General features: G+C 38.7%; 1 protein-coding gene across 7 annotated transcripts in view; it reads right to left on the reverse strand.

Moving 5' to 3' along the window:
• Positions 1-22,892, reverse strand: part of USP45 (ubiquitin specific peptidase 45) — a 79,449-nt gene that overhangs the window by 8,821 nt on the left and 47,736 nt on the right. For 5 of the 7 annotated variants that reach the window (XM_055391183.1, XM_063707791.1, XM_055391184.2 and 2 more), the window contains exons 11-15: positions 22,801-22,892; positions 21,211-21,267; positions 20,737-20,880; positions 4,614-5,280; positions 2,371-2,468 (exon numbers count right to left, since the gene is read on the reverse strand). In XM_055391183.1, the coding sequence (XP_055247158.1) occupies positions 2,371-2,468; positions 4,614-5,280; positions 20,737-20,880; positions 21,211-21,267; positions 22,801-22,892 (1,058 nt within the window). Of the gene's footprint in view, positions 1-2,370; positions 2,469-4,613; positions 5,281-20,736; positions 20,881-21,210; positions 21,268-22,800 lie in introns of those variants that run through there. The other 2 variants (XM_055391186.2, XM_055391187.2) reach the window with 2 other exon arrangements.

Raw genomic sequence — 22,892 nt, forward strand, 5'->3', positions numbered from 1 at the left:
TTCTTAGTCAAGAGTAATTAGCTTTGTTCAAAAATTGTTTTGTTTAAAACATTACTCGGCTGGGCACGGTGGCTCATGCCTGTAATCCAAGCACTTTGGGAGGCCGAGGTGGGTGGATCACCTGAGGTCAGGAGTTCAAGACCAGCCTGACTGACATGGTGAAACCCTGTCTCTACTAAAAATGCAAAAATTAGCCAGGCGTGGTGGTGGGTGCCTGTAATCTCAGCTACTCAGGAGGCCGAGGCAGGAGAATCACTTGAACCCAGGAGGCGGAGGTTGCAGTGAGCCGAGATCACGCCATTGCACTCCAGCCTGGGCGACAAAAGCGAAACTCCATCTCCAAAAAAAAAAAATTACTCAATGTTCTTCATATTCATTACTAAATTGCTTTCTAGCAGGTGTTACCAACTTACACTCCCAATGCTGGTAAATGAAAATGTCTCTATCTCAGTTCATCCTTATCAACACTACTACATCTTTGCTAATTTGGACAGGTTGAAAAAAGAATCTGCCATTTTATTTTGCCTTTCTTTTGCTGGGAAGGATGGACCTTTTTCATACTTGCCTGGACTTTGTACTTCTAGAAATGTCAGTTGATATTCTTTTCCCATTTTACTATTAGGGTCTGATATTTTTCTTATTGATCTTTAAGACTCTTTATATACTTACAATATTAAAATTTTGGCATATTTATGACAAAGATCTCTATTCAGTTTCAGATTTGCATTTAAGTGTTGTGGATGTTTCTGATATACAGCCCTAAAGCTACCATAGAGAAGGCGTTCAGGGAAGTCAATGAACTAGAAACACAGGCATTGCTTAGGGACTCTGCTCCCTACAATGCCCAAACCCTGGGAATAAGAATGTGGCTTTGCTGACATTACATTTAGCTTGAGAGAAAAAGGGACCTAGATGGATGTCCATAAATATTTCCCTTTAAGGGCAAGAATTATTTCTGTAAGTTGTTTCTAAACAGGGATGCAAGTACCAAATATAAAATAACTGCGGTGCATCATGAAATTAGCTTCTGCAATCTGGCATTATCCTCTCTTATTCACACAGAATCACTGCAGATGTACCCTTTCCATTAGGCGCTCTGATATGACAAGACATAATACATCTGCTTCTGTTCTCTGTGTCATTTCAGTTCCATTGAGCTTTTATAACCTTGGCTATGGAAGAATTCAGAACTTAATCTAATCTGTGGATAGGGATGGCAGGATGGAGGAAAATCTCTTCTCGCACATCTGGATCCCACCTAAAATGTTGCAAATATGTAAACTATCAATAGTTTTCCTTGAGATTTCCTTCTTAAGGTTTTATATTTAGAAAGTCTTTCACACAGAGGTCAAGTTAAATATTCATTTAAGGGCCAGGTGCAGTGGCTCACGCCTAAAATCTCAGCACTTTGGGAGGCCGAGGTGGGCGGATCACCTGAGGTCAGGAGTTTAAGACCAGCCTGGCCGACATGGTGAAACCCCATCTCTACTAAAAATACAAAAATTAGCTAGGTGTGGTGGCACACACCTGTAATCTCAGCTACTCGGGAGGCTGAAGCAGGAGAATCGCTTGAACCCAGGAGTTGGAGGTTGCAGGGAGCCGAGATTGTGCCACTGTACTCCAGCCTGGCAACAGAGGGAGATTCTCTCCTCTACCCTCCCAAAAAAATCATTTAAGTTTTCTCCTTGTTTTCTTGATAATTTGTTTTATACAATTAAAATTTTTATTTGAAAATTGTATGGGCTGGGTGTGGTGGCTCACGCCTGTAATCCCAGCACTTTGGGAGGCCCAGGCAGGTGGATCACTTGAGGTCAGGAGTTCGAAACCAGCCTGGCCAACATGGTGAAATCCTATTTCTACTAAAAATACAAATATTAGCCAGTGTGGTGGTGGGCACTTGTAATCCCAGCTATTTGGGAGGCTGAGGCAGGAGAATTGCTTAAACCCGGGAAGTGGAGGTTGCAGTGAGCTGAGATTGTGCCACTGCACTCCAGCCTGGGTGACAGAGCAAGACTCTTATCTCCATCTGGTCTCGAACTCCTGACCTCAGGTAATCTGCCCACCTCGGCCTCCCAAAGGCCGAGGGAGCCACCGTGCCTGGCCACAAAACTTATTTTCTATTACCACACAAACATACACAGAGATATCATTTAGGTTCCTGCTGCCTAAATTTTCAAATATTGTGAATTAAACAATTTTAATCAGGAAAGTCTTATAAACTATTATGGCTAGATGAGCAGTAAATCTCACATGACACATTTTAAAATGCAATAAGTTACTGGTTATTGTCTAATCCTTGACAATATTCTACAGGACTTAAAGCTCTGTAAAACACATGATGAAAATTATGGTGCTACTGAAGAAACTTACCTGATGAAATCTTTTCAGATGGAGAATTAGGACAGCTGGAACAGCAGAAATGAGCAATTGCTTCCTGGCATTAGTATAAACTCCTTCTACTTTCTTTTCTACATAAAATACAATAAATTTATTTATAAAATTCCATTTTATACATTATCTACCATGTAATAAAAATTTATACAGAAGCATCATACCACATTTTTAAAAATGTTAAAGAAATTGGACTTCTGATGAAAGGACAGTCTTTACTCCTTCCTAAAACTCTGCTAAAATGAAAGTAAAGGAATTTTTTTTTTTTAAGGCACACAGTTAATAAGAACAAAGAATAGGAGAGGTAACACTTGAAACAAAATTTTGGAAGGTAGAAAGCAGATGGACTAGAATTAATTTCTGTCAATGCCCTCCAGCCAAAAATCACCAGAAGCACGTGTAGTTGAAGAATTTGGGTTTAAAAAGATTTCTAGATTTCTAAATTTTTTTTTTTTCTTTGGAGATTGCTGTTACCCAGGCTGAAGTGCAGTGAGGTGGTCATGGCTCACTGCAGCCTTGACCTCCCAGGCACAAGCAATCCTCCCACCTCAGCCTCCCAAGTAGCTGGGACTACAGGTGCATGCCACTCCACCTGGCTAATTTTTAAAACGTTTTTTGTAGACATGGGATCTCACTATGTTCCTCAGACTGGTCTTGAACTCCTGGCTACAAGCAATCCTCATGCCTTGGCCTCCCAAAGTGTTGGGATTACAGGTGTAAGCCACTGCGCCCAGCCCCAATTTCTAAATTCCTAAGATTTATGTTAGTATTTGAACATTGCCAATTGCATATAGGTATTTCTTCCTTCTCCCATTTCTTTATTGCTAGTGTATTAAGTATGTCTTTATTCTGATGCTTTGACATCTAGGGTCTGGTTAACATTGGAGGGACAACCCCTCCCAGGGCTAATTCCTAGAGATAGTAAACAACTTACATATGCATGCCTTTCACATGCAAACCAATCCAGAGCCCAGAGCGCATACCCCAACAACCTCCTTCACTGGGCTCTTACACTCTGGGACACTATCCACTTGCTGTAATCACTCTAGGACCAGGCACCTGATAACTAGAGACAGCTCCTATATCCCAGAGCCCACTAATATTATTCAAACTAGCCAATCCTAAGCCTGCTTAGCCTGCCTTACTCATTTCTTCCTTTAGAAATCACACTAAAGGCTCCTGCCCATGTTTTCCCCTCACTCCCCTACCTCCTGACTGACGCTGGTGCTTCCCTGTGTGGTCCTGTGCAGCATGGTGGGCCCCCACTTCTTGGGAACTATGAATAACACACTATTTCTTCAGTGGCAATTATCTCCTGATCTTTTAGCCTCACCATACCTGAATAATAAAGCCTACATTTCAAAACAAGTAGTCACTAAGAATCAGAGTATTCTTTCCATTTATTCAAGGATAAAGATGAACTGAAAATTTCTTATTTTCCCCCTTTCTCCACTTTTCTCTGACCAACTAATCATGGTAATTATAGCGCTAGCTTTATGACATGCTACTATTTAAAATCTTCAAAATTTATCTTACGTTGAGTTTACAACAGATTGATAGGATCTGTGAAACACATTAGCCTTATCATTTATCTTACCAGTGATACAATTAGAAGTTTTAGGGAGGCCAGGCATGGTGGCTCACACCTGTAATCTCAGCACTTTGGGAGGCCGAGGCGGGTGGATCATGAGGTCAGGCATTCAAGACCAGCCTGGCCAAGATGGTGAAACCCCATCTCTACTAAAAATACAAAAATTAGCTGGGCATGGTGGCGGGCACCTGTAATCTCAGCTACTCAGGAGGCTGAGGCAGAATAATCGCTTGAACTCAGGAGGTGGAGGTTGCAGTGAGCCGAGATCGCGCCACTGTACTCCAGCCTGGGCAACAGAGTGAGACTCCATCTCCAAAAAAAAAAAAAAAAAGTTGTAGGGATATTTCTTCTGGATAGATTTCAGATAGGTAGTTCCCTCAAATAAGATTATATGGGTTTGCATTTTCAAGGCACAGTTGTATACTTCCTGCTCTTTATTTAAATAAAAAAACTATTGAAAAATCTGTTCTGCCCAGTATTGTAAGCGCTCAGGTACAAATATGAATGAAACAATTTCTGCCTAAGTAACACAAGTATAGAGACAAGATTCTCAGTAAAATTCTCAGTGAAATTTGTAACTCACTAGACACTATCAGGAGATCAATAATTATGTAATTAAAAAAACAGTTACCTGCAAAACTGGTTTCTTCTTGGTACTTCTGTTTGTTTTTAGTACAATTCTCACATAGAAGCTTATTATTCCCCATTAGTAATTCCATAGATGTAAACTGGTAGAGACAGGACTGAATTGAACATTCTTTAGAAGTAGTTATATAGCTCTGAGAAAGGGTCTGAAAAGCATTTTGGGGACTATGAGACCTCAAATGCTTCCCCTCTAAAAAACATAAATTATTTGAAATATTTAGTGGCTGATTTTCTCTGTCAAAATCTTGATCTCCAGTTACAGTGCTGCTCAAACGAAGTTCAGAAATAGCTTCAGCCATTTCCTTATCACCACTGTCAGTCTCCTTGGTGTACAGCAGTTCACCTGCTGACAGAGGGTAAAGGGGTCCATCTGGGTGCACACCGGATCCACTACTGGATCTGAACAGCCCAGTCTGCTTTGAAGCACTTTCAGATTCTGAAGGCTCACTGTCAGCATCAACATTGCTTTCAGAATGGCTGGCTTCTTTTTCACTGTCATCAGTAGGGCTTTCATTCAGACGTGACTCAGAATTCATGAGGCTGGCAAACATTAAAGAATCCCCATTCATTTCAAGGTTTTCATTTTTCTGGTATGTGACAGTTTCTCCAGATGACAATTTTCTAATACATTTTCGGTCATGAATTAGTTGACTCTGTAAGTTGACAGTGTTTTCAAAGAAAAGAGTCTTGTAACGTCATTGAAAATAAATGCCAATAATTCTTAAACATATCATAGTTATTAAATACCATTTCTCTCAGATCCATTTCCTAAGCCTACTGAAACTAAGATCACTAGAAGATATACTAAAAAATAGTTCTATTTTAAAAGTAAATCTTCACACAAGAAACTAACAACACTGTAACAGAGGCTATTTGTGGGGAAGGAAATAGGACTTTTGTAGAACAGGGCTATGAGGGAGACTTTTTTCTTTAAAAAAAAAAACTCTCTTTTAGAGACAGGGTCTTGCTCTGTTGCCCAGGCTGGAGTGCCGTGGCACAATCACAGCTCACTGCAGCCTCAAACTCTCGGACTCAAGTGATCCTCCCACCTCAGCCTCCCATGTAGTTACTACTACAAATATGTACCACCATACCTGGCTAATTTTTTAATTTTTTGTAGAGACAAAGTCTCGGCCATGTTGCTTAGGCTGGTCTTGAACTCCTGACCTCAAGCAATCCTCCCACCTTGGCTTCCCAAAGGAGACTTTTCAGTTACTGTATAAGCCTTTCCATACTTGTTCATTTTTAAACACTGAAAATGTATGTTTTTTAAACAAATTAAAAAGTAACAAAAGTAAACTATAAACTATTACGACACAGTGTTGCTTGGTTGCCATAGATCTGGAAGAAAATTACAGAAAAAAATAACCTAAGTTTGGGAAGGGGGGAATCAACTAATTAAAAATTTTAAGCTACCTGAAATGTTTCACTAAAGTTTCCACACAGCTGATGGCTTGAAGTACATTTTTCTTTTCCTATACCTTGGCTGAAGGGTCAAGACAAAAAATAAAGAAAAGACTATCATGAGTAATTGATACTCAGTTTTAGTTATTCAGGGGAAGAAGATGAGTAAGTTATAAAAAGTGTCTTGCCTCAATTTTTTTTATCTTCAAAATCAGGAAAAATAACATTAGCCAACAAGTTCCACTCTGCTGAATTTATATAGTACTTTTTTTTGGAAACAAACTTTCCTATTATACATATAATACTAACAGTTGGTAAACAAAGTGGCCGGCCAGGAAGCTGGAACTGGGTGGAGCCCACCGCAGCTCAAGGAGGCCTGCCTGCCTCTGTAGACTCCACCTCTGGGGTCAGGGCACAGCCCAACAAAAGGCAGCAGAAACCCCTGCAGACTTGAATGTCCCTGTCTGATAGCTTTGAAGAGAGTAGTGGTTCTCGCAGCACAGAGTTTGAGATCTGAGAACGGACAGACTGCCTCCTCAAGTGGGTCCCTGACCTCCGAGTAGCCTAACTGGGAGGCACCCCCCAGTAGGGGCACACTGACACCTCACACGGCCGGGTACCCATCTGAGACAAAGCTTCCAGAGGAGCGATCAGGTAGCAACATTTGCTATTCAGCAATATTCGCTGTTCTGCAGCCTCCGCTGCTGATATCCAGGCAAACAGGGTCTGGAGTGGACCTCCAGCAAACTCCAACAGACCTGCAGCTGAGGGTCCTGACTGTTAGAAGGAAAACTAACAAACTGGACATCCACACCAAAACCCCATCTGTCAGTCACCATCATCAAAGACCAAAGGTAGATAAAACCACAAAGATGGGGAAAAAACAGAGCAGAAAAGCTGAAAATTCTAAAAATCAGAGCGCCTCTCCCCGTCCAAAGGAACACAGCTCCTCGCCAGCAACGGAACAAAGCTGGACAGAGAATGACGAGTTGAGAGAAGAAGGCTTCAGATGATCAAACTTCTCCTAGCTAAATGAGGAAGTTCGAACCCAATGCAAATAAGTTAAAAACCTTGAAAAAAGATTAGACAAAGGGCTGACTAGAATAATCAGTGTAGAGAAGTCCTTAAATGACCTGATTGAGCTGAAAACCACGAACTACGTGACAAATGCACAAGCTTCAGTAGCCGATTTGATCAACTGCAAGAAAGGATATCAGTGATTGAAGATCAAATGAATGAAATGAAGCAAGAAGAGAAGTTTAGAGAAAAAACTGGCACAAGACAGGGATGCCCTCTCTCACCACTCCTATTTAACAAGTGTTGGAAGTTCTGGCCAGGGCAATCAGGCAGGAGAAATAAATAAAGGGTATTCAATTAGGAAAAGAGGAAGGCAAATTGTCCCTGTTTGCAGATGACATGACTGTATATTTAGAAAACCCCATCATCTCAACCCAAAATCTCCTTAAGCTGATAAGCAACTTCAGCAAAGTCTCAGGATACAAAATCAACGTGCAAAAATCACAAGCATTCTTATACACCAATAATAGAGAGCCAAATCATGAGTGAACTCCCATTCACAATTGCTTCAAAGAGAATAAAATACCTAGGAATCCAACTTACAAGTGATGTGAAGGACCTCTTCAAGGAGAACTACAAACCACTGCTCAACAAAATAAAAGAGGATAGAAACAAATGGAAGAACCTTTCATGCTCATGGATAGGAAGAATCAATACTGTGAAAATGGCCATACTGCCCAAGGTAATTTATAGATTCAATGCCATCCCCATCAAGCTACCAAGGACTTTCTTCACAGAACTGGAAAAAACTACTTTAAAGTTCATATGGGACCAAAAAGAGCCTGCATTTCCAATACAATCCTAAGCCAAAAGAACAAAGCTGGAGGCATCAGGCTACCTGACTTCAAACTATACTACAAGGCTATAGTAACCAAAACAGCATGGTACTGGTACTAAAACAGAGATATAGACCAATGGAACAGAACAGAACCCGCAGAAATAATACCACACATCTACAACCATCTGATCTTTGACAAACCTGACAAAAACAAGAAATGGGGAAAGGATTCCCTATTTAATAAATGGTGCTGGGAAAACTGGCTAGCCATATGTAGAAAGCTGAAAATGGATCCCTTCCTTACACCTTATACAAAAATTAATTCAAGATGGATCAAAGACTTACATGTTAGAGCTAAAACCATAAAAACCCTAGAAGAAAACCTAGGCAATACCATTCAGGACATAGGCATGGGCAAGGACTTCATGTCTAAAACACCAAAAGCAAAGGCAACAAAAGCCAAAATTGACAAATGGGATCTAATTAAACTAAGGAGCTTCTGCACATGAAAAGAAACTACCATCAGAGTGAACAGGCAACCTACAGAATGGGAGAAAAGTTTGCAACCTACTCATGTGACAAAGGGCAAATATCCAGAATCTACAATGAACTCAAACAAATTTACAAGAAAAAAACAACCCCATCAAAAAGTGGGCAAAGGATATGAACAGACACTTCTCAAAAGAAGACATTTATGCAGCCAACAGACACATGAAAAAAATGCTCATCATCACTGGCCATCAGAGAAAAGCAAATCAAAACCACAATGAGATACCATCTCACACCAGTTAGAATGGTGATCATTAAAAAGTCAGGAAACAACAGGTGCTGGAGAGGATGTGGAGAAATAGGAACACTTTTACACTGTTGGTGGGACTGTAAACTAGTTCAACCATTGTGGAATACAGTGTGGCTATTCCTCAAGGATCTAGAACTAGAAATACCATTTAACCCAGCCATCCCATTACTGGGTATATACCCAAAGGATTATAAATCATGCTGCCTTAAAGGCACATGCACATGTATGTTTATTGTGGCACTATTCACAATAGCAAAGACTTGGAACCAACCCAAATGTCCATCAATGATAGACTGGATTAAGAAAATGTGGCACATATACACCATGGAATACTATGCAGCCATAAAAAAGGATGAGTTCATGTCCTTTGTAGGGACACAGATGAAGCTGGAAACCATCATTATCAGCAAACTATCACAAGAACAAAAAACCACCGCATGTTCTCACTCATAGGTGGGAATTGAACAATGAGAACACTTGGATACAGGAAGGGGAAGATCACACACAGGGGCCTGTTATGGGGTGGGGGGAGCAGGGAGGGAAAGCATTAGGAGATATACCTAATGTAAATGGCGAGTCAATGGGTGCAGCACACCAACATGGTACATGTATACATATGTAACAAACCTGCACGTTGTGCACATGTACCCTAGAACTTAAAATAAATAAATAAATAAATAAAAGGCATCCAAATTGGAAAAGAAGTCAAATTGTTCCTCTTCACAGACGACATAATCTTACATACAGGAAAACCTAAAGACTTCAACAAAAAACTCTTAGAACTGATAAAGAAATTCAGTAAAGTTGTTGAATGCAAAATCAACATACGAAAATCAGTAGCGTTTCTATACACTAACAACAAAGTAGCTGGAAAAAAAAATCAACAAAGCAATCCTGTTTACAATGGCTACAAAAGAAAAAAAAATTCCACCTAGGAATAATTTAACTGAGGAGGTGAAAGACCTCCACAAGGAAAACTATAAAATACTGATGAAAGAAACTGAACGAGACACAAACGAAAAAGCATCCCATGCTCATGGATCAGGAAAATATTAAAATGACTATGCTACCCAAAGCAATCTATAGACTCCATGAATTCCTATCAAAATTCCAATGACGTTTTTCACGTAAAAAGAAAAAACAATCCTAAAATATGTATGGAACCTGGCTGGGTACAGTGGCTCATGCCTGTAATCCCAGCACTTTGGGAGGCTGAGGTAGATGGATCAACTAAGGCCAAGAATTTGAGACCAGCCTGGCCAACACGGTGAAACCCCATCTCTACTAAAAATACAAAAAATTAGCCAGGCATGGTAGCAGGCACCTGTAATCCCAGCTACTTGGGAGGCTGAGGCAGAATTGCCTGAACCTGGGAGGCAGAGACTGCAGTGAGCTGACATTGCACCACTGCACTCTGGCCTTGGCAACAAGAGTGAAACTCCATCTAAAAAAAGAAAAAAATTTGTATAGAACCAAAAAGGAGCCAGAATCATTAAAGCAATCCTGGGCAAAAGGGACAAAGCTGGAAGCCTCACACTACCTGACTTCAAAATGTACAACAAGACTACAGTAACCAAAACAGTATGGTCATGGTATAAAAACAGACACATAGACCGATGCAACAGAATAAAGAAATAAATCCACATACTTACTGCCAACTGATTTCTGACAAAGGGGCCAAGAACAAACACTGGGGGAAGGACGCCCTCTTCAACAAATGGTACTGGGAAAACTGGTTATCCATATGCAGAAGAATACAACTAGAACGTTATCTCTCACCATATACAAAAATCAACTCAAGATAGATAAAAGACTTAAATGTAAGATCTAAAACTATAAAACTACAAGAAGAAAACATAGGAGAAACACTCAGGACATTAGTCTAGGTAATGATTTTATGGAGACCTCAAAAGCACAGGCAACAAAAACAAATGGGACTACACTGTAAAAAGCTTCTGCACAGAAAAGGAAACAATCAACAGAATGAAGAGACCCCCTGTTGAATGGGAGAAAATATCTGCAAACTCTTCATCCTATAAGGAACTAATGTTAGACATTTCCCAAAAGAAGACATCCAAATGGCCAAGAGGTATACGAAAAAAATGCTCAACATCCCTAATCATCAGGGAAATGCAGATTAAAACCACAATGAAATATCATTTTACCCCAGTTGAATGGTTATTATCAAAAAAGACAAATAATAAGATGCCTTCAAGAATGTGGAGAAAAGGAGTCTGAAACACAGTTGGTGGGAATGTAATTAGTACAGCCATCATAGAAAACAGTATGGAGATGGCTGGGTGCGGTGGCTTATGCCTGTAATCTCAGCACTTTGGGAGGCCAAGGCAGGTGGATCACGAGGTCAGGAGTTCAAGACCATCCTGGCCAACATGGTGAAAACCCTGTCTCTACTAAAAATACAAAAAAATAAGCCGGGTGTGATGGCAGGTGCCTGTAATGCCAGCTACTCAGGAGGCTGATGCAGGAGAATCACTTGAACCTGGGAGGCGGAGGTTGCAGTGAGCCAAGATCACACCACTGCACTCCAGCCCGGGTGACAGAGCGACACTCCATCTCAAAAACAAAAAACAAAAAACAAAACACAACAGTATGGAGATTTCTCAAAAAACTAAAATAGGGCTGGGTGCGATGGCTCACACCTGTAATCCCAGCACTTTGGGAGACTGAGGTGGGTAGATCACTTGAGGTCAGGAGTTTGAGACCAGCCTGGGGAACATGGTGAAACCCTGTCTCTAATAAAAATACAAAAATTAGCTGGGTGTGGTGGCACATGCCTGTAGTCCCAGCTACTTGGGAGATGGAGGCTGAGGCATGAGAATCACTTGAACCCAGGAGGAAGAGGTTGCAGTGAGCTGAGACTGTGCCACAGCACTTCAGCCTGGGCGACGGAGCGAGACTCTGTCTCAAACAACAACAACAACAAACTAAAATATAACTACCATAAGATCCAGCAATCCCACTACTAGACATTTATCCAAAGAAAAGAAAACCAGTGTATCAAAAGGATACTTGCACCCCCATGTTTATTGCAGTGCTATTCACAATAGCCAAGAAATGGAATCAATCTAAGTGTCCATCAGTAGATGAATGGATAAAGAAAATGTAGTATATATCCATAATGGAATACTCTTCAGCCCTAAAAAGAATGAAATCCTGTCATTTGCATCAACATGGATTGAACTGGAGGTCATTATGTTAAGTAAGGCAAGCTAGGCACAGAAAGGCAAATATCCCATGTTCTCACTCTTATGTGAGAGCTAAAAAAAAAAAAAAAAAAAAAAAGTTGGGGCAGGCGCAGTGGCTCACGCCTGTAATCCCAGCACTTTGGGAGACTGAGGCGGGTGGATCATGAGGTCAGGAGATGGAGACCATCCTGGCTAACAAGATGAAACCCTGTCTCTACTGAAAATACAAAAATTAACTGGGCTTGATGGCAGGCACCTGTAGTCCCAGCTACTTGGGAGGCTGAGGCAGGAGAATGGCATGAACCCAGGAGGCAGAGCTTGCAGTGAGCCAAGATCGCGCCACTGTACTCCAGTCTGGGCAACAGAGCGAGACTCTGTCTCAAAAAAAAAAAAAAAAAAAAAGTTGATCTCATGAAAGTAGAGAGTAGAATGATAGATATCAGAGGCTTAGAAAAGAGTGAGTGGGGGTGTAGTGGAGAAGCTAAAAAGAGAGGTATGTTAGTGAGTACAAAGACAGAGTTAGATAGAAGGAATAGTTCTAATGTTCCATAGAACAGTATGGTAACTACAGTTAACAACAATAGATTATATATTTCAAGGTAGCTAAGAGAAAATCTGAAATGTTCTCAATGCAAAGAAATGATAAATGCTTAAGGTAACTGATATCCCAAATACCCTGACTACTGTGGGAAGTCAGGGACCCCAAACGGAGGGACCGGCTGAAGCCATGGCAGAAGAACGTAGATTGTGAAGATTTCATGGACATTTATTAGTTCCCCAAATTAATACTTTTATAATTTCTTATGCCTGTCTTTACTGCAATCTCTAAACATAAATCATAAAGATTTCATGGATGCTTATCACTTCCCCAATCAATACCCTTGTGATTTCCTATGCCTGTCTTTACTTTAATCTCTTAATCCTGTCAGCTGAGGAGGATGTATGTCACCTCAGGACCATGTGATAATTGCGTTAACTGCACAAATTGTACAGCATGTGTGTTTGAGCAATATGAAATCTGGGCACCTTGAAAAAAGAACAGGATAACAGCACTTGTTCAGGGAAAAGGAGAGATAACCTTAAACTCTGACCTCTGGTGAGCTGGCAGAACAGAGCCATATTTCTCTTCTTTCAAAAGCAAATGGGAGAAATATTGCTGAATTCTTTTTCTCAGCAAGGAACATACCTGAGAAAGAGAATGCGCACCTGGGGGTAGGCCTATGAATGGCCCCCCTTGGCATAGCCGTCTCTTATGGTCGAGACTGCAGGGATGAAATAGACCCCAGTATCCCATAGTGCTCCCAGACTCATTAGGAAGGGAAAATTCCCACCTAATAATTTTGGTCAGACCGGGTGTTCTCAAAACCCTGTCTCCTGATAAGATGTTATCAATGACAATGGTGCCCAAAACTTCATTAGCAATTTTAATTTCACCTCTGTCCTGTGGTCCTGTGATCTCGCCCTGCCTCCACTTGCCTTGTGATATTCTATTACCTTGTAAAGTACTTGATGTCTGTGACCCACACCTATTCGCACACTCCCTCCCCTTTTGAAAATCTCTAATAAAAACTTGCTGGTTTTTGCGGCTTGTGGGGCATCACGGAACCTACCAACATGTGATGTCTCCCCTGGACGCCCAGCTTTAGAATTTCTCTTTTGTACTCTGTCCCTTTATTTCTCAAGCTGGCCAATGCTTCAGGAAAACAGAAAAGAACCTATGTGAATATCGGGGCAGGTTCCCCGATACCTGACTTGATCACGATACATTCTATGCATGTATCAAAATATCACATATACCTCATAAATATGTACAAATATTATGTACCAATAGAAAATTAATGGTCAATGGAAAATATAGACCCATACAGGTTTTTAGTAACTTGTCCAAGATCATATAACTAATAAAAATAGCTGTGTCCAGAATCCAATTAATCTAATTTCTGATTGAATAGTTTCCAAACTCAGGTGATTATCAGACTCACCTAAGAGGGCTTATTGTTTTAAAAGATACATATCCGAGACATTACCACTAAGAAATTCCCATTAATCATGTCTGAGGTTGGATATGAGAATTCGTTTTAATAAACAGGTGATTCTCATCATCAGCTGGTCTTAGGAACTTTTGAATGAGACTATTCTATCTATCCCTTTTATCCTCCTACTCCTAGTGAAATATAAAAGTACCCCTTCCCATCCTTATTTTTTGAGACTATAGAAAAGCCCACAGAGCAGTGCGTAGCCCACAGTAAGCAGCGTAAGTATCAGCTATTATTACTATTAGTATTATTTTGAGATGGAGTCTCGCTCTGTCGCCCAGGCTGGAGTGCAGTAGCGCAATCTCGGCTCACTGCAACCTCCACCTCCTGGGTTCCAGAGATTCTCCTGCCTCAACCTCCCAAGTAGCTGGATTACAGGCGTGTGCCACCATGACCGGCTAATTTTTTGCATTTTTAGTAGAGATAAGGTTTCACTGTGTTAGCCAGGATGGTCTCCATCTCCGGACCTCGGGATCTGCCTGCCTCGGCCTCCCAAAGTGCTGGGATTACAGGCATGAGCCACCGCACCCAGCCAGTATCAGCTATTATGATTGGCAGCAACCATGAGAATGAGCTCAGTGGTCTCCCTAAACACCATCCATGTACAAGCACTGAACTAGGTACCTGAGACATAGTGGCAAGAAGGACAGACTCAGTTCCTGTTTGCAGATCCTGCAATCCATCCCAATAGAAGTATGGTGAGACATAAGTTCAAGTCAGCAGGGGGCAGTATACGTGGTTAAGAACATGGTCCTTGTTTAACCTGTCTGAATCCCAATTTCTACCAGACTACTTGTATGATCTTAGGCATGTTATTTAATCCATCTCTTGGCTCAATATAATTGGTGTAAATAACTGAAAACAGTGATCATAACATAATTAAGAACTCAAATGTTAGGTACAACTTTTGTTATGATAGGAGAAATACAGTGCTATAGAAAGCCAGAGGAAAAGAACTAATCCAGAATTGAGTGGATCAGAGAAATATGCAGAAATTGAGCACAGGCTACAGGAGGAGAATGGGACTGTTCGTGGCAGAAGAGACAGTTCAAAGGCCCACAGGTAAGACAAAGAACAAGAAATTAGGGAAGTCTAGCTAGAAAATAGAGTACCAGTGTGGGGAGGTGAGAAGGACACACAAAAATTAACCAGATGCACATAAGTCACAGACTTGTTTTTGTTTTTTGTTTTGAACAGCAATGAGATTTCTTTTTTCAACTTTTATTTTAGGTTCAGGGTACATGTGCAGGTTTGTTATAAAGGTAAACTTGTGTCACAGGGGTTTGTTATACAGATTATTTCTTCACCCAGGTACTAAGCCTAGTATCCAATATTATTTTTTCTGATCCTCTCCCTCCTCCCACCCTGCACCCTCCAGTAGGCCCCAGTGTCTTTGTTCCCTTGTGTACAAGTGTACTCAATGTTTAGCTCCCACTTATAAGTGAGAACATGTAGTATTTGGTTTTCTGTTCCTGCATAAGTTTGCTAACGACAATGGCCTCCAGCTCCATCCACGTTCCTGTAAAAGGCACAATCTTATTCTTTTTTATGGCTGCATAGTATTCCATGGTGTATATGTACAACATTTTCTTATCCAAACTGTCACTGATCAGCATTTAGGTTGATTCCATGTCTTTGCTATTGTGAATAGTGCTGCAATGAACATTCACCTACATGTGTTTTTATGGTAGAATGATTTATATTCCTTCAGGTATATACCCAGTAATGGAAATGCTGGGTCAAATGGTAGTTCTGTTTTTAGCTCTTTGAGGAATAGCCACACTGCTTTCCGCAACGGTTGAACTAATTTATACTTCTACCAACAGAGTATAAGCATTCCTTTTCTCTGCAGCCTCGCCAGCATTTATTTTTTGACTTTTTAGTAATAGCATTCTGACTGGTGTGACATGGTATCTCATTGTGGTTTTGATTTGCATTTCCCTAATGATTAGTGATGCTGAGTTTTTCATATGCCTGTTGGCTGCATGTATCAGACTTGATTCTGAGGGCTACAAGGAATACGATGACCTATTTTTGTATTTTAGAAATATTGCCCTGTCTGCAATGTGGAGCACCAAATGCTGGTGGGGAATAGGGAGAGGAGTGGGGTCTAGGGAAACAAAAAATTAATCAGACGGCTACATTATAATTCCCTATCTTTTCCCTCAGACCTTTTGGGTAGTGCTTTTTTTGCCTCACATAATTTTCCAATAAAAAATTTCTATTCACTGTTTCCTTTCACTATTTTTTAAACTTTCTAAAATACTCAGGCCAGATCTTTTGCCTTTCCACCAGTGCTAACTTTCATTTGTATTCACATTACCATATCTTGGTTTTATTTCTCCTTTTTTCCTCACCTGATGCTTATCATTCTTCATATTAAACTTTGTTCAGTTTTAATGAGATAACTGTAGTATAATTTAGCAAAGAGAAGAAGTGAAAAACTCAATTTACTATCAAATCAGTACTTGTACCTCTATTATTAAAAGATGCAAGGAGCTTCTCTTTTTGTTACAGACACTAAGTAGAGGGGAAAAGCCCACTTTTACACTTTAAAAATATAAGAAATGAAAATGATCAAAGGGGAGATATATGACCTTCTCTGGGTGTTTCCAAAATTCCCAAGAGTAAATTGAGCCAACACCACATGATAAACAAAAATATCCTTGCAACTGTTTTACTTGGACTTTAAAACTACTAAGTACCTGTTCAATTTTATCCTTAAAAAAATTTACATAGGTTAAGTTGCCATTTTCTCAAATACCTCTGTATAATACCTTGAGCAATTTAGCACCTAGGAAAAATGGTAAAATCAGGTAAGATCCCTTTGAATACAGGGTTTTCCTCAAATCTATTTTGAAGTATATTGGTAGATACCGTAACTACACAGTATTCTTTTGGTGACTGGTCTGATTGGTAAAATAATAGAAAGATTGAAATTTTCTTAATTTCTTCCATGTAAATAAGAGGACTATGATTTTCTGAATATAATACCAATGATGAGACGCACAACACAGGTTTCAGCAATTCCATAATAATACCTTTTATAATAACTAAAAAGAAAACAGAGGAAATAAGATGGAACACAAAAATTATTCAATTAAAACCAAAAGTGCATGAAAAGTAGAAACAGAAATAAACAACAGATGGGATAAATAGAAAAAAACAGCAAGATTCTGGTCTTATAATTGAATGTAAGAGCTGAGTCTCAAAGAGCTTAATTGGCAAAACGCTGCGCAGCTAACAGGTGGTGGGAACCAAAGTTCATGTAAATTGCACCAGAGCACAATGCACTTCTGATTCTGGCAGAAGTATTAAAGTTTTATGAAATAAAAAAAAAATCTTTCATAAAACTAATATACTTATGTGTTGAAGCAGCTCAGAGAACTGAACTTTTGGATTTCTTTCTGAACTAATGAGCTGAGGCAGGATTTTATATAAGGATATCAATTTGAGATTTTCCAGTCTCTACAATTATTCAATCAGCATGATGGTTTTTTAAAAAGCTGTGGGGAGGGGAAAGAAGGGAAGAAAAATAGCCTATGGAATAGACTTCACATAATATCTTTTGGTAGCCATTTGCTGCAGCTCATTTTACCTTAGTTTTTGGTTCAAGAAGGATGTTTATATAGGCCTATGGCTATTTACTCTGTTTACGTATCTGCCTCCTGTTACTATTTTTTCTGTATTTAGGCCAGAAATTGCACATACTAGTTTTATAGTGCTTTATTTAACTGGATTATTTGCCTGTTATCAGTAAGCAAAAGAAAATGCACTTTTTCAAGGTACTCAGAGATAACATCTTCCAACTTGAGGGCAAGATTTTCTCAGCTAATTTCACTATTTTTATGTAATTATTTTATCATTCTTCATATTAAGTTTTTGTGTGGTTTTAATGAGATAACTCATATAATTTGGCAAACAGAAAAGGTAAAAAACTCAAAAACTTATGATCAAATCAGTACTTGTGCCTCTAGTATAATTTTAAAAGATGCAAGGTGCTTCTATTACTGTAAGAGATTAAAAAATACTATAAAGAAAAGTTTGTCACAAATATCTTTATACTCTTATTAACAGCTTCACTAATCAGCAAAACAAGACTTTATTGATCTTTATAAAACTAGTACTGAAAGTAGTTAACTACTGAATCATTCTGGTTCCATGATTAAACTGGTTCTGTAGTTGAACTATTGGAAATAACTTCTAAACATAAACTTCCTAATGACTGAAATACATTTATGTCATTTAAATTTTCGCTTCTTGAATATAGTACCTTAAAGATGTTATTAGAACTGTACTTTTCTAATTTTAGAACCGTATGCAAACTTGCACTTTTTCCCATCAAAACCAAAAAAAAGGTAACTCTATTACATGAAAAAAACGTTCAATAAAGAATAGGTCCAATAAAAAAGTAACAAAAAATATTATATGAAAAAAATTTTCAATAAAGAGTAGGTCCAATTTGTTCAGCACAAGCACAAGTTATATCCATGTGGTGTCCAGATCTTTGAGTTACAGTTTCTATATATCATATATGCATATTCTCAGTTCCTAACCAATATTGTGTGGAAAGTGTTTCTCTCATACATTTGGATAGCGGATGTATTAAAACTACTTTGGCCAGTACCACAGAATCTCCTAACTCTTTAAACTAAATAAAAATAAAGAAAAAAAAATCACTACACATTTATATTTTAATAACCAGTGCTTTTTAGGGGAATAGCAACACAATTAATGCTTTAACCTTTTCAAACTCTGTAAGATGCTTTGTTTTATACCATTAGAATAAAGCATATGCTCAAATTGAATTTAACTGTGCTATATATCTTATGAAGCAAAATTAGCTTTTGTTTAAAGAAAACATGTTGTCCTTTCTGAAGTCTTGTGACTTCTAACATAAGTCTTCTAACAGAGTAAGTTAAATTCAGGCCCAGTGCTGTGGCTCACACCTGCAATTCCAGCACTTTGGGAGACCAAGGCAGGTAGATCACTTGAGGTCATCAGGAGTTTGAGACCAGCCCAGCCAACATGACAAAACCCTATCTCTACAAAAAATAACAAAAATTAGCCAGGCATGGTGGTGTGCACATGTAGTCCCAGCTACTTGGGAGGCTGAGGCACAAGAATCACTTGAACCTGGGAGGCTGCAGTGAGCTGAGATCGTGCCATTGCACTCCAGCCTGGCTGGGCAACAGTGTGAGACTCTGTCTCAATAATTAATTAATTAATTAAGTTAAATTTAATGTTAATTTGCCAAATTAATACAAATCATTTCATATAAAAAAGTTTTTTTTGCTGAAGTATAAGTTCAGATTGATTTCTTTCCATTTTCATGGGATAATACAACAGCCAGGTATGTCCCTAGTGAAATAATAGATCTAGACAATGGTTACAATGATCACCATTTCATGGAATAATTTTCCATTTTCATGGGATAATTCAACAACCAGGTATGTCCCTAGTAAAATAATAGATCTAGACAATGGTTATCAGTGACTGGTAATATCATAGAGAGACATAAAACACTATGTGCATCTAGCTGATGGAAGTATACATGCCACCACCTAAAAGTTTTCTTGCTAAAAATTAAATAAGTAATTAAATCTGAACCTAACTAGGCCTCTGGATCTAAATGTCTCAGAGGAGAAATAAAGGTGACAGAGGAATCTGTTAACACCATGCTGCTGAAAAAAAGGACCTGATTTCTTCAGCAAATAAACTGCAAAGGAGGAAAAAGAGGGAGAGGGAATATGTAGATGAAAAGAGATTTAAGAGACATGGCAATCATTGGGAGGCTGAGGCGGGTGGATCATGAGGTCAGGATTTCAAGACCAGCCTGATCAACATGGTGAAACCTGGTCTCTACTAAAAATACAAAAATTAGCCGGGTGTGGTGACATGCGCCTGTACTCCCAGCTACTCAGGAGGCTGAGGCAGGAGAATCGCTTGAACCCAGGAGGCAGAGGTTGCAGTGAGCCAAGATCGCGCCACCTGGGCAACAGAGCGAGACTCCATCTCAAAAAAAAAAAAAAAAGAGGCACTGCAATCCGTAGACCTCTTTTAAATCCTAAAATCCAAACTTTAGAAAGCAAAATAAAAAACTAAGTACTTATGAGACAACTGCAGAAATTTAAATAATGACTGAATCCTTATTTATTTATAATGAATTAATATTTTTTATATGATAATGGTACTGTGGTTTTTGGTTTTTAAGAGTATCCCTCGGTTAGTGCTGGGTGCAGTGGCTCACTCCTGTAATCCCAGCACTTTGGGAGGCCGAGGCGGGCAGATCACCTGAGGTCAGGAGTTCGAGGCCAGCCTGACCAACATGATGAAACCCCGTCTCTATTAAAAATACAAAATTAGCCAGGCGTGGTGGCACATGCCTGTAATCCCAGCTACTCAGGAGGCTGAGGCAGGAGAATCGCTTGAACTCAGGAGGCGGAGGCTGCAGTGAGCTGAGATTGCACCATTGCACTCCAGCCTAGGCAACAAGAGCAAAACTCCATCTTAAAAAACAAACAAACAAACAAAAACTCTCTTTTAGAGATACACATTGAAGTATATGATATATTTGGGATTTATTTCAAAAATAATCTGGGATTATCCAAAAATAGTCTGGAATGGGAGGAAGGGGAGGATGTGGGATATATATAGTTAGTATACAAGTAGCCAAGTTGACAATTATGAAGCCAAAAAATGGGTACATGAGAGTTTATTACACTATGTTCTCTACTTTTAGATGTGCTTGAAACTTTTGTTAATAAACTGTTAAAAAACAGACGTCTAACAGATGCTTATGGTCTTACCTTATCTTTAGATGAAGAATGCTTCTTGGCAGCTCTAGGTTGATGAATATTTTCTATAGTAACATTGCCACTGTACCGATCATGATCTGTCTCCCGTAAACTTCTATATTTATTCATTCTTCCCCAAAGTAAAGGTTTTGAAACCTATGTAAATGCCACATACAGAACACAAAACCTCTTTAGTAAATAAATTCTGGATGTCCTCATCTTAAAATTTTTAACTGACTTGAAATACAAAAAATTAACAAATTATCAAAATAAAAAGTGTTTGAGTTTAAATTCCTTGAGAATAAAAACCATCATACTTTATGCATACTTACACAAACCCCCAAATCAGACTCAATTATGAATACAAACTCAATTATATATAAAAAATAATGACTCTCAGATATCTGGTAATATACTCAACAAATGTTTAAATAAATGATTAAATGTTCTTCACAAAAGCTTCATCATTAGTTTTCTTCTCCTTACCCTCTCTTCTATTATAGGAAGTGAAATATCAATGAATGGATCTTTCACCGTGGAGATCTTAAAAGGAAAACACATTGAAAACTTCAGTTAGAATTCTAATATAAACATATAGTTTTGTAAAGTACAAAGAATTCAAACTTCCCGGGCAACCTAAAATTTTACGTTAAAAACTGTTCCTGAAAAAAATAGCAATTTAATTGGGTATTGCAGCACATTGTTAATCAAAACAAGATATTCTCAAACATCGTGAATGTGATCCAATTGAATTTTATATTACTGTCAATATGACTGGCCTGTAATATTTAAAATAACTTAAAAAAACTGTTTAATAAAACAGATTAACTAAAGAGACTAGACATTTTTGGTGAGCTTAGGGCTGTAACATAAGTAAACTATGAAATGTTAAGAAAAAGCCATGAAAAAAAGCAGAGAGCTTGGCTGTGTTTTATAGATTCTTTTAAGATAATTTTGTTTTAAAAGATACTCTCTATCTTGTGAGAGAGAAAACAACTTCTGTGTTGAATAGTCTAGAAACTTAAATAATCATGGTCATGCATTCTGTGTTTCAATGTGACAGGCTAGAATGAGATATATTTTATAATCCTGCTTCTTTAAAGCTAGAGAACACAGAAAAATACTCCATAATCTGGGACAGGAAAATGAATAAAGGCTCCTTTTACTATTAAAATCTAACAGAAATTTAAACCTATCATACTCTTAAGTCATACACTTACAGAAATATTCCTTGCCAAGCAACTGAAAATCTACAAAATTCATACATGCTTTAAGTTGTTAAAGATGGCATTCAAAATAAAAATTATTAAGTTCAAAGTGAGTGAAGTCTACACAAAAATCTTTAACACGTCATATAAACTTTAAATCAAATGTGATATAACCACCCTAAATTATGTTAATACATTAAGTTGTTTCTATTGGAATTACTTTTTGTTTTTGAAACTGAGTCTCGCTCTGTCGCCCAGGCTGTAGTGCAGCAGTGCGATCTCGGCTCACTGCAACCCTGCCTGCTGGGTTCAAGTGATTCTCCTGCCTCAGCCTCCCGAGTCATTGGGACTATAGGCACCCACCACCATGCCTGGCTAATTGTTTTGTATTTTTTTAGTAGAGATGGGGTTTCACCATGTTGGCCAGGCTAGTCTTGAATTCCTGACCGCAAGTGATCCGCCGGCCTTGGCCTCCCAAAGTACTGGGATTATAGGCATGAGCCACTGCACCCAGCCTGGAATTACATTTTAGGGCACTGCAATGTAGCACAGTAACTCTCTTCACAGAAGTTTTTCTCTCACTTCAGACAGATAGCTAATGAATTTCAGTATATTAAGATAGGCTAAAACTGCCTCATAGGTGTGTCATGAGGAAAAATAACACAAAAATACATTTACTTTTAAAAATATATAAATTATCACATTTACTTTCTAGGAGTGTAGTGTATAAAAAGACTTTCAAGAATTATTATGTAATCATATGTCAAATTTTAAAAATGACTGCCAATGATTATATGTGAAAGAAAATATAATAAAAATGATGTGATTGTAATCCATTCCATGCTGAATTGAATTCTAAAGTACCTACATTTGCACATTCTTCACACATGACCGTGCTAGTTAATTCACCAATAAAGATCCGATCTATGAAGTTCATTTTCACACCTTCTTTTCCATATG

Source organism: Gorilla gorilla, chromosome 5 (genome assembly GCF_029281585.2).
Source record: "Gorilla gorilla gorilla isolate KB3781 chromosome 5, NHGRI_mGorGor1-v2.1_pri, whole genome shotgun sequence".
In the NCBI taxonomy this organism is placed as follows: Eukaryota; Metazoa; Chordata; class Mammalia; order Primates; family Hominidae; genus Gorilla; species Gorilla gorilla.